General features: G+C 51.1%; 1 protein-coding gene across 9 annotated transcripts in view; it reads left to right on the plus strand.

Annotated features, from left to right (window-relative positions):
* MYO6 (myosin VI) overlaps positions 1–17,561 on the plus strand; it is an 856,486-nt gene that overhangs the window by 432,618 nt on the left and 406,307 nt on the right. For all 9 annotated transcript variants that reach the window (XM_085610973.1, XM_085610975.1, XM_085610976.1 and 6 more), the window contains exon 12: positions 15,724–15,868. In XM_085610973.1, the coding sequence (XP_085467099.1) occupies positions 15,724–15,868 (145 nt within the window). The remainder of the gene's footprint in view (positions 1–15,723; positions 15,869–17,561) is intronic.

A 17,561-nucleotide genomic window follows, 5' to 3' on the forward strand; every position in this document is an offset into this window, starting at 1 on the left:
TTCGCGCTGGGTTGGGGTATAATAAACAAATCACTTAACAGCGCAATGGTTTCTGTGAATAATGATGAAACAGATTGGCTGGTGGTACCCAGGGCTTCAAGGCGCGTGCCCGATGCTGCCATAGTGGTCCCTGCCTGTGCCATCCTTTCCTCATCCGCTGCTACTTTAGCCCACTTTAGGCGCCTGCCACAGCGCGAAGGAGCAAGCTCATGGGAGGTTTTCCACTTGTAGGGGAACTCAGCTATGTTCCCAGCCTGCCAGGGGGAAATCAATGTTAAGGAGAGAGGATTGTGGTCGCTATCGCAAGACGCAATAACCTCCATATCGTAATGGAGTGGCCACAAGTTATAATTCAACAGAACATAATCTATTCTAGAAGTGTGTCCCATCCTGTTATAGGTGTGCGCACCCAAAAGATCCGATTTGGATCGACCATTAGTTGATCTTAGGTCAAATTCCATACAGAGAGCATTGATGTCTACCGCGCTCTGGGACCATTTAGGGATCGGGTCTAGGGTCAGGGTGGGAATGCCTCTCCTTATATCCTCATCCCAGGTATCCAAAATATCCTCCCTGGCCAATGGCTCGAAACAGCAATTAAAGTCGCCTGCGAGAAAAATATAAGAATCAATACAGCAGGCGGAAAGATCGTTACTTAATCCTGTGGAGGATAGAGTAGAAGACCCGCCCCTAGCCCCCCTTAAGTAGAGGTTAAAGACCTCCAACTTCCTGCCCCCTGGGCAAAGGATGGATATCCTCTGGAGATCAGGAGAATGCGTCGGCTTTTGGGTTACACTTAAACCTAAAGCAATATTAACCCATATAAGAAGGCCACCCGACGGGCGGCCTTTACGTCCATATTGAAGGGAGGCTGGAACAAAGTAGGTCGTAAAGCCCACTCTGTGCTTAGGTTCAAGGCACCACGTTTCCTGCAAAAGACAGATGTTATAAGGGTCCAAAAAGGCATTCCATTCAGGGATTTCAAAGTTACGGGCGAGCCCTGCTACATTCCAACTTATAATCTTTAGCAAAGGGACGTCAGGGGTAATCTCCCTTGGAGGATTATCTAGTGTGGCCAGAATGGACGCAGGTCCTACCCCCTCCGCAGTAGATCTGTTTAGCCTAGGTAGTGGCTCAAACTGGTGGTGATAGGGTGCTATTGCTACATCAGACAACCTCCTGATTGATGAAACATTTTGAATTGGCAAAACATCCTGAATTGGAGGCAAGGGGATCGTACAAGATGGATTCAGTTGATCCCCTACTACTTGGGAGTCGGAAATACATGGCGTATACAAACTCTCCTCTATAGGTAAAACAGTAAACGTTCCCTCTAGACTAAGGGAGCTAACAACCGAAGGAACAGACACTACAAGAGAAGAGTCGTTGTGCCCCAAGGCCTGTAATAAGGGGACCTGGGGAACCGGTTGGCATACGAGTCAATCTACCTCCTCAAGCCCAGCAAACCGATTCGAGGTGGAGAAACCATACCAATTTATACATGAATCTTGAACTTTTTTGGGATGGCTCCTCCAGTTATGGTGGTGTACAACAGACCAATTCTCTTCCCGTGTGTAACTAGGACACGGAGGGTAAAAAAAGGGCAATGGCCTTGGTGTAACATGAGAACCTTCACCAGTAGGCCAGGAGCAGATGTAATGTGCCGTGTGAGGGTCCTCAAAGGTCACCACTATACAGTCCCCGGGACTAGATTTCTTTGAGGGGCCCACCCAGGGGGTTCTGCGTACCATCAAGATTCTACTTCTCTGTCCAATAGGGATTGGTCTATTCACGTTAAGCCAATGAACTGTCTTGTTCTTCAGAGACTCATAGTTCTCATGATGGCCACTTCCTAACTCAGGGACACCCGTCAGCACAACCACATGATCATTGGCCTCTGGAGGGAGATCAATGTAACCCCCTCTAAAGTTGTTCTTAGCAGGAGGGCTCTTAGATGAATGTAACGCCACTGCGCTAGGAGGGGGCCTACGCGGTGCACCAACTTTGGATTTAGCTAATAGTTGGGGGGTAGGACGCTTTAGAGCCTTAGGTATGGAGGCGGTGTTAGTAGGATCCACACCCACAGTCCCTGATGTAGGAATCAAACGTGCAGTGGCGGGGACAGGAAGGGAGGTTTGCGGGACTTGAGGGGTTAAACCATGGGGGGGTGGCTCAACAGCAGGAAAACCCTGGTTTTCTAGACTTCTCAGGCCGAGAGTGGCCAGAGCAATGATGCTCTTTTCCATCTCGAGCAGATTATTCTCAATACGTGAGAGTCTAAGATCGAGAGGAGTAAGAAGTTTTTTGAGGGTTTCCCAAACTAAACCTATGAATTCTCCTTCATTACTTTCCCCATTCTCTACATGTAGGCCCTCAACCTCAACCTCTGACTCCGTGACCGTAGAAGCAGTCAAGGGAGCAGAGACTGGACCCTCTTTAGCTCCCACATGATGTGGTTGATCCCTGGGCACACGCCCTTCTATGGAATTTAATGCCGGAGCACTAGTCAAATTCGGGTATTGTGCAACCACAATTTTAGCCTTCTTGCGACCGTAAGCAGACCGGGAGGTGCATCTTTTTTTAGGTTGATATTTTTTATTAATAGAGCGCCTGAGTGGAAACATAGCAGGGGTAGAATTATTAGAACTAACATCCTGCTTAAAAGGCGTATTAAGAGAATTCATTGCACTATCCTGGGTCAGTGGCTCTAAAGTGGGGGGTAATGTGGGGAGAACCGGGGTATGATGAACATCAACCTGTGCAACTACACAGTGGGGGATAGGTGGGCGCACCGGGGTAACCACAGTAGCTATATGGCCTAGGGAAGATTTTTTTGACTGATCAATTACCTGGGACAATCTCCTAGCGGATGCCAGTTCCAGGGAAACTCGAGTCTGGAGTTTAGAAATCTCATAGTCTATGGCTGTGTTAGTACGAGTAATAAAATCGTCCATAGGACCAATGATTGAGGGGCCGCCATTTGCGGCCTTGCTCCGTGTTTGCCTTGTAGACATAGCTTGGTAAACAACAACGGCAACCCCCTGGCTAGACTGTGGGTAAGAAATAGTAACTAATCAACAAATAAGGAGCAACAGAACTGTTAAGATGATATACAAAAGAGGGTAGCCCTGACCTGACCTCGCTGACCTCGAACGGCCTCAAACGGCCCGCTCTTTGCCCGGTCTTCGCCCCGGGCTGCGTCCCGCGCGCGTCCCGCTAGCGCGAGTAGGCAGGGAGACGTTCATATAATGGAGGGCAACAGTATTGGGGGAGGAGTCAGGAAGAGGACCAGGTGCGGCTGATCTGCTTCGTGCACAGCACCCTGGTCCTCGCAGTCCTGAATACGCCGGTTCTTGCAGGGTCAGTGTCAGCACACCAGCAACAATTCCCCAAGTGACTGCAGCAGAGTCCCGGTCCCTCGAGCGGCTCCCGCGAAGCGGGGGCCGCGAGGCGCGGTGTTGATTTCAAAAGAGCTGGGATGAAAGTCCAAGAAGTCCCTCCGATGGGCAGCAGCACCAGCCGAGATCACAGATGGAGCCCACGATCAGGGGGCTGCACCGCCTGTTTAAGGTGTTGGGGGAGGAGTCAGGAAGAGGACCAGGTGCGGCTGATCTGCTTCGTGCACAGCACCCTGGTCCTCGCAGTCCTGAATACGCCGGTTCTTGCAGGGTCAGTGTCAGCACACCAGCAACAATTCCCCAAGTGACTGCAGCAGAGTCCCGGCCCCTCGAGCGGCTCCCGCGAAGCGGGGGCTGCGAGGCGCGGTGTTGATTTCAAAAGAGCTGGGATGAAAGTCCAAGAAGTCCCTCCGATGGGAAGCAGCACCAGCCGAGATCACAGATGGAGCCCACGATCAGGGGGCTGCACCGCCTGTTTAAGGTGTTGGGGGAGGAGTCAGGAAGAGGACCAGGTGCGGCTGATCTGCTTCGTGCACAGCACCCTGGTCCTCGCAGTCCTGAATACGCCGGTTCTTGTAGGGTCAGTGTCAGCACACCAGCAACAATTCCCCAAGTGACTGCAGCAGAGTCCCGGTCCCTCGAGCGGCTCCCGCGAAGCGGGGGCCGCGAGGCGCGGTGTTGATTTCAAAAGAGCTGGGATGAAAGTCCAAGAAGTCCCTCCGATGGGCAGCAGCACCAGCCGAGATCACAGATGGAGCCCACGATCAGGGGGCTGCACCGCCTGTTTAAGGTGTTGGGGGAGGAGTCAGGAAGAGGACCAGGTGCGGCTGATCTGCTTCGTGCACAGCACCCTGGTCCTCGCAGTCCTGAATACGCCGGTTCTTGCAGGGTCAGTGTCAGCACACCAGCAACAATTCCCCAAGTGACTGCAGCAGAGTCCCGGTCCCTCGAGCGGCTCCCGCGAAGCGGGGGCCGCGAGGCGTGGTGTTGATTTCAAAAGAGCTGGGATGAAAGTCCAAGAAGTCCCTCCGATGGGCAGCAGCACCAGCCGAGATCACAGATGTTTTCGCTTTAGCACTACTGCTGCTTTTGTTTTGTTACAGGGGCACATATTGCAGTACTGCTGCAAAACCAACCCCTAGTAACAAAACTGTCCCCCACTACTTGAAAATCTTCCCCTACCCTTCCGACTCACTGGGAAAATGCCCAGTGCCCGTTACATCCAGTCCGGCCCTGGGTTCAGGTCACTTTAATCATTTGGTCCACACGACCAGATTAGCAAGGTTTGTAAGCAGAAAGCCCTTGACTGAAGCAAGTTTGACATCTGATGACCCTAGCTCTAGAAGACTATCACCTTTTGGAAACATATTAAGTAATGTAATGTATTTTTTAATTTGTATATCTTGTATAATCACTCCTTCCTTATCTTTTTAAAAGACTGTAATCATTATAGCAAATAAATACCATTGCCTGGCATTCAGAAATGTCAAATTTTATTATCTAAAACAAAATATTTGACACCCTTCCCTGTGTTTTCTTTCATAATGAGACATGCATGACCTCATATAAAAGCACAGATGTGTTTTCCGCTAATGTACACACCGTATTTCACAATACAAACATATTTTAGTCATATCATCATCAATTTATCTTTATTTCGGTCGCCATGACCATAAAAGAGTACACATAATGCAACAATAATTATACAAAGTAAAATAAGCTGTGATAGTTCAAAAACATAAACAATTGGACTAAAATCATCAGAATAATTCATTCTGTTGAGAGGACTTAAGACAGTGCGTACGAATAAACCACATTGAAGTTAGAAATTTTGCGACCGCAAATACAATAGGAGCAGAAAGATCTGATTTCAGTATTCTGAAAGCTGGGACATGCTGTCTGAAACCCAGTTTTTAGTCATATCATTCAGACTCCTTTTGGCTGGGCAGTCTTTTCCAAGGACCATAGCTAGTGGCACTTGACGCCTCTCTCTCTGTGACTGATGGGTGTATCTCTGTTAATATGTTTGTGCATCAAAGGTGTATCGTCCTTCTGCACCTCTGCTTTCTTCTCTGGTCTTATCACTTCTGCACCATTTCACTGCTCTCTCTGGTGTCCTCATTTGAGTGTGCTCCATCTCTGGTCTCCTTGCCTCCACTCTGCTACTCTCTGCTTCAGTCTCCTTGCTTTGCTTCTGGGCTCTCTCCTCCAGTCACTTCGCCTCTGCTCTGCTTCTGTTATATTAAGTCAATTTGTAGAACGCTCTAATCACCTAGTAAGGGTATCCAGGTGCTGAGCAGGAGTATGAGCGTGAGGCCCTTGCAGAATTACTAAAAACAGGTAGATCTTCAGCTTCTTGCGGAACTCAAGTAGCGAGTAAGAGACTAATGTATTGTGAGAGGCCGATCCGTGTTTTGGGTGCAATGTAGGAGAAAGAGCGACCTCCTGTTTTGCCTTTGTGGATGTGGGTGTGTGCGCTAATGAGAGTGAAGCTGAGCATAGGTGTCTGAATGGTTTGTGAAAGTGTATGCTGCTGTTGAGGTATATAGGTCCAGTGTTGTGTAGGGCTTTGTATGTGCATGAGGAGTTTGAACTGGCTACGTTTGTGGATGAATAGCCAGTGAAGGTCCCTTAGGTGAGGTGAGATGTGGGTGCAGAGAGGAAGGTTAAGTATGAGTCTGGCTGCAGCATTCTGGATAGTCTGCAGTCTGTTCAGAAGCAAATGATTATACCGGCAGACAGTGAGTTGCTGTAGTCAAGTCTGCTTGTGAGGAGTGCTTGGTTGGCGGTTCGTCTGGTGTTCTGTGGTATCCACTTGAAACTTTTCTGCAGCGTCAGCAGGATGTGGAAGCAGGCAGAGCTCACTGCATTGACATGCGCCGCCATGTTGAGCTTGTCATCCAGGATGAGCCCCAGATTTCTAGCGCAGTGGACGCTGGTGTGGGTCTTTGTATTGTCGCCCACCAGGTGACGTCCCACAGGAAGGTGCTGTATCCAAAGACAATTACTTCTGTTTTGGCAGAGTTGAGTTCCAGGCAGTTGGTTCTCAGCCAGCGTGCATAAAGGTCACGTAGTTGGTGAAGTTGGTCCTGGTGGTAGGTGTCTTGTCTGTCAGGCAGAGGATGAATTGTGTATTGTCTGCATAGGAGATGATAGTGATGCCTTGAGATCTGATGATTTTGGCAAGTGGGGCCATGTAGATGCCCCGATTACTTACCGGTAATCTTCATTACTCCGAGTTAGTCTTCCTCGCCCTATGACTAACGAAGTGAGCTTCAGCTCCACAACAGAACCCTCCAAAGCAAAAGTTAGCCTCCCATGCCTCCCATCCCTTCCCAACATGGCCGACCCCTACCCCTGTGGCCACTACAAGAGGTGGGCCGGCCCAACCCCAAAGCCTGAAACTACCAAGCCAAACATGAAGCCGATAGCCAGACAGGGAGGGAGGGAGGGACGGGAACTCATGTGGCGAGGAAGACTAACTCGGAGTAATGAAGATTACCGGTAAGTAATCGGGGCATTACCTCCTCGTTAGTCATCCTCGCCACATGACTAACGAAGTGAGCACATACCCAAGCCAAACGGCTTCATGGTATACAAAACACCACCAAGGCAATAAAAGGGTAACAAAACAACTTTAATCCAACGTGTAATGAAAACCACAGAATAAACACAGCCCAACAAAGGACAAATCAAGGGGCGGCAGAACCCACACTCAAAACAGTCCCCGCAAAATCCCCAGGGAGAGAGCCCCCCAGGACCACCCGGTAGTGCTCCATGAACATGTGGGGAGAGGACCACGTAGCCGCCCGGCAAATCTCCTCAGTGGACACACCCTTAAACGAGGCCCAAGACACTGAGACACCCTGGGTGGAACGCCCCTGGACAGAGCCCGGGAGGTCAGACCCCTGGGAGCCGTAAGCCAGCAGGATAGCCTGCTTCAACCAGCGACTGAGAGTGGAAACCGAAGGCTTTGTGCCCCGAACGCACCGGGCCAAAGGTCACAAACAAGCTGTCACACTAACAAAAAGAGGAGGTGCGATCCAAGTAAATTTCCACCGCACGGCGGACATCCAACAAGGACAGGGGGACACCCACCGAGGGGGAAAATTAAGGCAAGGACACCTCACGAGAGCGGGTAGCCAGGGAGGGAATCTTAGGCAGAAAGCGGGGATCATGGCTCAGGACCAGCCGGTCCGGCAGGACCCTCAAGATGGGGGGGGACCGAAGAAAGGACCCCAGTTTGCCCATGCGGCCGGCCGAGACAATGGCGACCAAGAAAACCACCTTGAAGGTGAGGAACTTCGGATCCACTGACTGAAGGGGCTCAAAGGGGGGACCCTGCAGAGCCCGCAGGACCAAAGGAAGATCCCAAGGAGGAGACAGGCAAACAGCCCGAGGCCGCCTCAAAGAAAAGCTGCGCAGCAAGCGGGCCACCAAGGAATCCAGGAGGTCCAGGTCCGGACTGCGGAAGACCCGCAGGGCATCCCACTGAGCCCTCAGCGTGGAGGTAGCCAACCCCAGGGAAAAACCCTCCGCCTAGGAATCTAGAACCCTCATGGGATCCACCGACACCGGGTCAGAACCCAGCAGGTTGCACCAACGGGAAAAAGAGGACCAGTGACAAGAATAGGACATCAAGGTCGAAGACCTCCGTGACCCCTGCAATAAAGCAACCACCCCCGGGGAACACCCCTGGGCCAACAAGGTCACCCGCTCAACAGCCAAGCCTGCAGATGGAGCCGGCGCAACACCTCCCTGGGAAGAGGAGGTCCCCGCAAGGGGAACGGGTGATCCGGAATCCTCCAACACGACAGAATCGCCAGTTCGCCCAGAAGAGGATACCAGGAGCGGCGCACCCAACCGGGAACCACCAAGAGCACCAGGGCCCGGTCCAAACAGATCTTGCAAAGGACCCGAGGAATCAAGGGAAAAGGAGGGAAGGCATAAAGGAGATCCCGAGGCCATGGGAAGGACAGAGCATCCACCCTCCAGACCCCCGGACATGGATGGAGAGCGCAGAAGCAGGGAAGGAGGGCATTGACCGACTCCGCCAACAAGTCCACCTGGGGAAGGCCAAACAGGCCCACCAGACGCCGAAAGACCGATGGCGACAGGGAGAGGGCACTCAATGGCGCGAACACCCGACTGAGACGGTCCGCCACCACATTCTCCGACCCCGGGAGATAGACAGCCCTGAGAGACAAGACCGCACCCTCCGCCCAGGACAACAGTTCCTGGGACAGCAACCACAGGGAGCGCACCCGGCTACCCCCTGGTGGTTGATGTAACACCTCACCACCTGGTTGTCCGTCCGAACCAAAACATGATGACCCCGGAGAGAGGGAGCAAAGTCCCGCAAGCCAACAGGACCGCCTTCATCTCGTGGTAGTTGGAGGAGCAGCGGGACAGAAGAGGACCCCACTGACCCTGAACCGGCCAGGACCCCAAGGGCGCCCCCCAGCCCAAGTGACTGGCATTGGTCTTGACAACCCGGGACGGGGAGATCAGAAAGGGAAGACCTTCCGAGAGATGGGACGCCACAAGCCACCAGCCCAGGTCGGACCTGATCTGGGGAGACACCGGAACCAGAACTTCGTAGTCCTCGGAGCGGGGGTCCCAAAGAGACAGGAGGTGATTGACCAAGGGGTACAGGTGAAGGCGAGCCCAGGGGAGAACATTGATGGTGGCAGACATTAACCCCTGAACCCTCAACCACAGAATCACAGGAGCAGACTCCCGCCCCAGAAGAGCCCCCAGATCCCGCCACAAGACATTTCGGCGTTCCAGGGGCAAGAACACCTTCCCCAGAAGCATGTCCAACCGGCCCCCAATGAAGATCAAGACCTGGGTGGGATCGAGATGGGACTTCCGCAGGTTGATCAGGAAACCGTGGGCAGAAAGGACCTTGCAGACCCTCCGGACGTGAAGCCTCCCCTTCGAAAAAGAAGAAGCAGAGATTAACCAGTCATCCAGGTAGGGAAAAACCCTGATACCCTCCCGATGAAGAATGCCCACCAAGGGCACCAGAACCTTGGTGAACACCCTCGGGGCAGATGACAAACCAAAAGGGAGTACCTGGAACTGGTAGTGGCAGGAACCCACGCAGAACCGGAGGAAGGGCTGAGAAGACAGGTGAACTGGCACATGGAGGTAGGCATCCAACAGGTCCAGAGAAGCCACCACCTCTCCCTGGACCAGCAGCGGCAGAATCTCCTGCAGAGAAAGCATTTTGAACTTAGTGTGAGGAATGAACGAATTCACCCGTTTCAAGTCCAAAACAGGCCGAAAATCCCCAGACACCTTCCTTACCAGGAACAGAATGGAGTAATCGCCGAGGCCCCGCTGTGACGGCGGAACCGGCCGGATGGCCCCCTTCACAAGCAGGTCCTGGATGCCAGCAAACAAGGCCTCCCGTTTGACCGGAGAGGAAGGCAGTGGGGTAGCGCGGAAGGCGCCCGGAGGAGGGGACCTGAAGGAGATGGAGCGACCCTCCCTCACGATCCGAAGAACCCAAAGGTCCGAGACAGAGGACTCCCAAGCCGGAAGGAAGTGGCGAAGACGGCTGCTCACCGGGAGACCACCCGGCGGGGCCAGAAGATAGTCAGGACTTGGGAGCGGAGGTGGAAGCAGCAGGCTGAGACCGGGATTTGGAGAAGGGGGCACCCCGGCCGCGACCCCTACCTCAAAAGGGCGCACTCCCCCTGGGCATGGACAAGGTGAAAAACGCCCTCTTGGGCCCCGGAAAGCGGGCCCTGGATGATCGGAGGGGAGCAAGTAGCTTCCGGTCCTCAGCCGACTTCTTGACCATGTCCTCCAGGGAAGCTCCGAAAAGCTTAGGTCCGGAAAAGGGAATTCTCATCAGCAAAGCCTTCTGGGCAGCCTCAGCCTTCCAGTTGCGCAACCAAATCTGGCGCCTGGCCTGAATAGCAGCGCCCCCAGCAGCAGCAGAAGCCCCCAAGGTGTCGAAGGAGATCTCAGACAGGAGCCGAGTCTGCTGCTCCACAAGCGCCAGGGTAGGCACCACATCCGCCCCCTGGTCCAGCAGTTCCGCCAAGGACTGGAAATCCTTCAATAAGGACTGCACCGTGTAAGACAGGTAGGCAGAGGCACGAATGGAAAAATTGGCCGCCGAATAAGCACGCTTGGCCGCGGCCTCCACCCGCCTGTCAACAGGGTCCGAGGGCGAGGCATCCTCTGAAATGATGAACCCTGTGAGGAAAGCCCCGCCATCAGAGAGTCCACCTTGACAGAGGAAGGGTACTCCTTGGCAAAGTCCTGGATGGTATAACGCTTCGCCAGGTACCTCGGGAAGGCCTGCTTGTCAACCTCCATCCATTCCCCCTCCAACACCTTTTTTACGGAGGAATGAAGAGGCAGAGACTCCGGCTCCTTACGCTGATACTGTAAGAAAAAGTCCTCCGAAAGGTCCGAAGCCGCCGGAGCTGGAAAGGCCAAGTTCTGCTTTATGTGAAGAAGAACATCCCGCAACTCCTGACCCTGACCCTGCACATAGCGCCCACAGAGATCTTCCTCCTCCCCCTCAGCGTCAGAAACCGAAGAGGGATCCAAGCGAGGACGTTTTGGGGAGGAGGGACCTGGCCCCGAGCGCTGCGCAAAAGCAGCCGAAACTGCGGCCTGAATCATGTCTTGTATAGACTGCAGGGTGATCGCCTCAGGAGGAACCTGGAGGGGCTGGTCCTCCCCAACAGGGACATCCGCACATTCCATGATGAAGTACAAGCAAGGACTCCAGCACTCAAAGACACACCAGGCACAGGGAAGAAACGAGAATGAAACCCCCGGCTCCTAAAGTAGGCAGAAGAAGGCGGGAGAAAACACCTGGTAGAGCCATCGTGGGACAAGCCCACAACCAAACCCCGCCCCCGGGACAACGAGCCGGCCCCCAAGCAGGGAGAACGACCAACGAACAGCGCGCACGAAGCCACGCCGGCGCCATGGAGCGCCGTCACAGAAACGGAACGGGGAGCACAGGATCCCACGGAACGCAGGTAACCACAGCCGGCGGCGGCACACAAAAACGGACCACGCAGCGCCGGCGTCGCGCAGAGACCGGGCCGAAACCCCACAGAGCCGCCGCCTGCCCCAACGCTGAAACGAGAAGCCACGAGGGGTAGGCGGGTGGCGAAACGCAGTGAATCTCTGCTCGGGGTCGGGGCCGAATAGCCCACGCCCGCCGCATACAAAGAGACAGGCAGGAGGCAAACACACGGACAGCGCCCCACAGCCGCCGCCCACACGTAACCAAGGAAAGGCGGGCGGCGGAATCAAAATGGGAAACAAACCTGTAACCATGAGAGAAAAGTCTCAGACCTCAACTCACATCGATATACAGACGCGCCAATCCCCCTAAATTCGAAGCGAGAAAAGGCATCCAGGGAAACACAGAGGGGGCACGAAAAGATCAGCCCCCACGCAACCCCGCCCCCCCCCCTGAAAAACCCATGGCCCGCTAAGCCAGAGCCTAACCGGCTCTAAGGAGGAATCAAGGGAAAAGGTTGCCTTAATCCAACGTGCACCGGGGGCTACAAGCAGGGGGATAAAAACAGAGTCCAAGCCCCTAGGGTCCGCTAGAGCAGGACCTCCAACCTGAGACCCACGTACCTGCTACAGCAGGCACCACTTACCTGACGCACTCTGGAGAGACGTGTGCAGAACAAAAAAAACAGGCTTTGGGGTTGGGCCGGCCCACCTCTTGTAGTGGCCATAGGTGTAGGGGTCGGCCATGTTGGGAAGGGATGGGAGGCATGGGAGGCTAACTTTTGCTTTGGCGGGTTCTGTTGTGGAGCTGAAGCTCATTTCGTTAGTCATGTGGCGAGGATGACTAACAAGGAGGTAATGTGGAACAAGGTCGGGCTGTGAAATGTTCCTTGGGGGACTCAGTTTATTAGGTTCTTGGCGTCTGCTGTGAAAGGGGGCAGTTTGACTTGGGGTTTGTCCCTTGAGGAAGGAGCATATACAGTTGAGTGCTGGTCCTTGGATACCAATCTTATGAAGTCTTCTGATGAGCTTATGGTGGAAGACCAAGTCGAAAGCCATGCGACAAGCAGGGTGAGACATACTGTTTTTCCTTGGACTAGAATACTCCTGATGTCAGTGGCTGCGATGAGCAGTTTCTATGATGTGATTCTTTCTGAAGCCTGACTTTGTACTGTCCAGGTGGCGCTCGAGGTGGCTTGTGTGTTGTTTGTTGATGGCCTTTTCGTTTACTTTTGCTGGGTAGAGAATCACAGAACTAAGACAGACGTTTGCCAGCCGGCTGGGGTTGACTGATAATTTCATGAGAAGAGTGGTGACTGCTGCATGCTTCAATTCTTCTGGTACAGTGGCAGTAGTGATGGAGAGGTTCAGAATGTGGCTGATTGTTCTGCTCACTGGTGATGCACTGAGCATATATATGTGGTGGGAGCAGGGATCTGTTAGTGCCCCCAAGTGGACAGTCTTCATGATAGTGGCTATCCCTTCACTGGTAAGGGTCTTCCATGCGTTCAGGTGGTTGTCTGTCTTCATTGGTGATAAGCAGGTCAGTGATGAATTTGTTGAGGTCTGACTGGAGTGCGAAGTTGCTGTAGATGTTCGCGATTTTAGTGTTGACAAAGTTGGATAGGTTGTCGCACAGTTCTTTAGAATGGGTGATGCTGTTGATGGAGGCTATATATGTAGTGTAATCCTTGATGATTGAGCAGATTTCTTTGCTGCTGTTGGGAGGGAGTCTGCACAGTTCTTGATCCAGTTGTTGAATTTGTTAATGTCCTTGATGTTGTTTGTGGGGTTGGTATGGCCCATGCAGATGGCTTTGAACCACTCTGATTCAGAGTTTTTGCTCTGGCTGGGTAGGCTGACGGTGGGTGCATCGTCTTTCAGTGTGTTCACTTGAAAGTGAACAATGCAGTAGTCGATCCAAGTTAGGGGTAAAGTTGAGTTGAACTTGATGCAGTTGAAGGTGGTAATGATGGAGTCAAGCGTGTGTCCATCGGTGTGCGTGGGTTCTCTGACGAGCTGGGTTAGTTAATCTTTCTAGGAGTGCTGTAGAGCTGGGGTGGGTTCAGTCTTTCAGGTGGAAGTTGAGGCCCCCAAGGAGTATGAAGACTTTCAAATCAGTGGTGAAGGGGTGATGAAGTCTGTGATGAGGGTTGTGGAGCTGGCTAATTGTTGTGGTGGAAGGTAGATGAGGGCTCCGCTTAGGGTGAATTTGTTGGAGATTTGCAGTTTGAATTGTTGATGTTCCATGAAAGCAATTGTGTTATCTGTGGTTGTGGTACACTTGATGGTGTCTTTGTAGATGATCATGAGCCCCTGCCATGCTATCCTGTAGCCTTCTGGGAATGCCGTGGTAATGTTGGGTTCCGATGATCAGTTTAGTCAGTTTTCTGTGATGAAGAGGAGGTCTGGTCAGTCGCTGTTTAGCAGATCACAGATTTTGGTTGCATGTTTGCTGAGCGAGCGGATGTTGAGTAGCATGTATGTTAGTGAGTGTTGGGTTCCTGGTTTGTTGTTGGGTGTGGTGCTGTGTTGGTGACATGCTTGTGTGAGTGGTGGCTGCATGTGAAGCAGAAGTGGGTGCAGGTTAAGGGTCTGTCTGTGTTGTGTGTCGCTGTGTGGCAGTAGCTGGGGAGAAGCGTCCCAGGTTGAGCGAATGAAGGAGTGCTGTGCTGTATAGCTGGAGGGTTTGTGGTGCTAAGTGCAAGTAGGCTTCTCTTTGGTGCACCAATCATGCGCAGAGGCCACCATTAAGTAGGTTCTTGGAGTGGGGAGGATCACTGGGAAGTGGGTGGGACTGAGCAGGTGAGCAAGAAAAATAGAAGATGTCGTGGGAGAAGAAGCGTGTGAGGGGCAGGGGGAGGCAGGAGGTGGAAAAAAGGCATGGGAGGGCACAGGGTAAAGGGTAGCAAAGATTGCACGAGGAACAGCAGCTGCAAAGCAAAAGAGCTTAAGGGCTTAAAATTTAAAAAGGGTAAAAATGCTCTGAATAAATAGAAAAGAGCGTAAAAAAGTGCTGAGGTGGCAAAGAGCTTCAGATCAAAAGAGGAAAAAGCCTAGTCAAGGAAGTGATCGGAAATTAAGAGGAAGAAAATGGGGTGAAGGAGCAAAAGTAGCAAGACTGAGCTGCGGATCACGCTGTGGCAGGGAGAACAAACAGAGGAGCCAGAGATTGAGAGAGTGCAGGGTGCAGACAAAACCATGAGCAGAGGTGTTTGAAATGGGGTTTCTGGTTGGCTGGGGTATGCACCTAAGCCAGGCAGAATCCACCATTCTAGTCAAGGTAAGCTAGATACACACGTAAGATAACCTGTACTGACCCTCTGGTAGCTTGGCACAGAGCACGCAGGCTTATAGTAGGCAATATGTAAAGTATTTGTGCAACACACAGACATAGTAACACAATGAATACACCACAAAAAGACCCACACAGGTTTTATAAAAATAGCTTATATATTCTAAACAAATCAAGACCAAAATGATAAAACTACAGTAGATATGTTTTAAATTATAAGTGTGTAAAGCGTCACATTAAAGAATCAAATAAACATTAGGTTCAGAATCACCTGCGCTTCTATTTGATTTGTTATGGTAAACTTACTAACAATTACCACAGTACCACTGGGGATCAACAGATGAACTCTCTACAACGCTTGGAGCAGAGAAGAAAGTACTCCACAAAGTCGTCCTGCAGGTTACGGGTGTCATACCATATCTAAAATATGAAAATTTGCTCCACAGAAAATGATATAGAGATATGTAGAGCAAAACGTTGTTTCCTTTGTATTATTCAATCATGCCCGTAGCAGACCCTCAAGTATATTTGAGCTGGAATCTGGAACATAGAGTGCGAAGATGTATAATGCTATGTAGACTGAAATGTTTACCGTTAAAAACTGTGCATGGCAGAATGCAAAATTGGATCGAAAGAATGTGCACCTTATGTTCTAATGTTGTACAAACCATTGAACATGTTATATTCACCTGTCCTGCCTTAAAAATTCTTCAATACAGATTTTTAAAACCGCTTATTAAAAATATGGCATTTCAACTACAGTAGCTGCCATGGCGATAACTTTTCCAATTAAGGAACTAATGTGTTGTAGAATGATTACATTTTTTGCTCCTTCTTAAAGCTGTACTACGAGATGTAATTCTGTATATTATACATCTCATTGTAAGATCTAAGTCTCTAATAAAAACCTTGAACCAACCTTGAACTTTGACTGAGGTGTGTGGAGACCTAATTTTACTGTGATAGGACTACTATTTTCGGCATTATTCGGATTTATTATTTCAACTCGTTTCTTGATTTGTTCACCAGGTGGGTGTACCTTGAAGAACAAATCTAGCCAGTCACTGGAATGCTGCTCGGAGCTGCTGGGGCTTGACCAGGGCGATCTGCGTGTGAGTTTAACCACTCGAGTCATGCTTACAACAGCAGGGGGCACCAAAGGCACAGTTATCAAGTAAGTATGCTGAGTCTACCGCTGCATTGAGAATGGAAAAAGAATAATGTGTTTAATGGGCGCATCTCGCGGATCAAGGCACCCTTTGAGAGAAAGGGGCGCCCTCGTTCTGACCTCCACCCCCGACTGACGCATCTATTGAATAAAGGCGCCCTCTGAAAAGTTGATAATTCAAGAGAGCTTACCGCGTTGTGCTGATTCGTATTTTTAACAGACAAGGTCAGTCAGTTTGACCCTTGCTCCTCAATGATTTGCTATTTTGGCCACAATCATGAGATGTAACGTATTCAAAGGGATAACTTCCCGTCACTACTTAAATGAAGTAAATCACTCAATGCGTTCAGGTCGGACTGGCCATTTCCACGACCGAGCTTACGTCTGCCCCGCCCGCTGCATTGAAGCCTTTGGAGCGTGTGCCCTGCCGGGGTTCACGCATCTCATTAGCATCACTGAAGGTGGACTTGCGCATGCGATGCTTTATGCCTTCTTCGCGGCTGCACGTTTCCGGAGACCAGGTGAGCACGGGCTGCCCGCTCGCAGGCAGCGTGCAGGGCTGCGTGAGGGACATCCTGCCGGCATGTGCACGTGTGAGCAGGCAGGGTGTGCGACCTATGCAGCAGCGCTCTGTGTTGATCCTAGGGTTGCTATCTGACCGCAATTTAACTGGCCGATAAAGTACATAGATTTTTTTTTTTGTAAGCAGATTTTTATTCATTTTCATCTTGTCAATTAGTAGCAGTATATATCAACAAGACCGAGAAAGTACATTGATGATTACAAATGTAAGAATACATCTAGAAATAATTTAAAATCACGTTTTTGCCCCACTGTAAGACACTTAACTGAAAGCAGCACCTACAAAATGAATACACTTCAAAAGAATGCTAACGCTTTCTACACTGTTCCGAAATTGATTGTGCAGCTAAAAGTGGCAAACTGCTGTTCAAGGGTCAGCTCCTGGCCTTTTCCAGAACCTCAAAACACAAACAAGTGGCAGCTGTTTTTCTCTGCGACAGGTGGTAACCGCAACTTGATCCCATGCATCATCATTGCCTTTCTGACAGTCCCCTTCTCTCCTTGTCGTCGGTTTAATGCTTTTTAGAGAGCCTCAGTGGGTTATCAACAGAAACAGTTCTTTACGTGAGAACATTAACAATCATATCGCTTTTCAATCCCAAATCCATCTGAGATAAGCCCGCTGCCAGCCAGTGCAGGGTTGTGCTCGTCTCCTCTGGCTGTGTTTTGATGTGATATTGATGATGACACGCAGAGTGGCGGATGATGGTAAGCGCAGTTCATTGTGCTGACCATCATCCGCTAAAATCACTCTAAAGCGCTGCAGCGATTGCCGCCCTTCAAATATTGCACGCTTGACACAGAACATTTCCATGTTTGTCCTTTTTTGAGCAGCAGACGGTCAATGGCATGCATTCTTCCACAATGTGTTTCGGTAATACCTATGAACAAAAACAGTACTTATGAGGGTACGTGCATCTAGACGTGGGCGACTCAGCAAATATACAGAACCATAATACGAGCCGTAATAACCAAAGAGAGTCCGTCCGTTTCGTTGGACTATCTTTCTACTCTTTCTATTAGGTAGAAAACAGAACGTTTTCTTAAAATAAACCCCACCCACCAAGGTTTCCTTGGTGGCATGCTTCATCATAGGGTTCTTCCCGTCCCCCTGCAG

Source organism: Triturus cristatus, chromosome 6, assembly GCF_964204655.1.
Source record: "Triturus cristatus chromosome 6, aTriCri1.1, whole genome shotgun sequence".
Classification (NCBI taxonomy): Eukaryota; Metazoa; Chordata; class Amphibia; order Caudata; family Salamandridae; genus Triturus; species Triturus cristatus.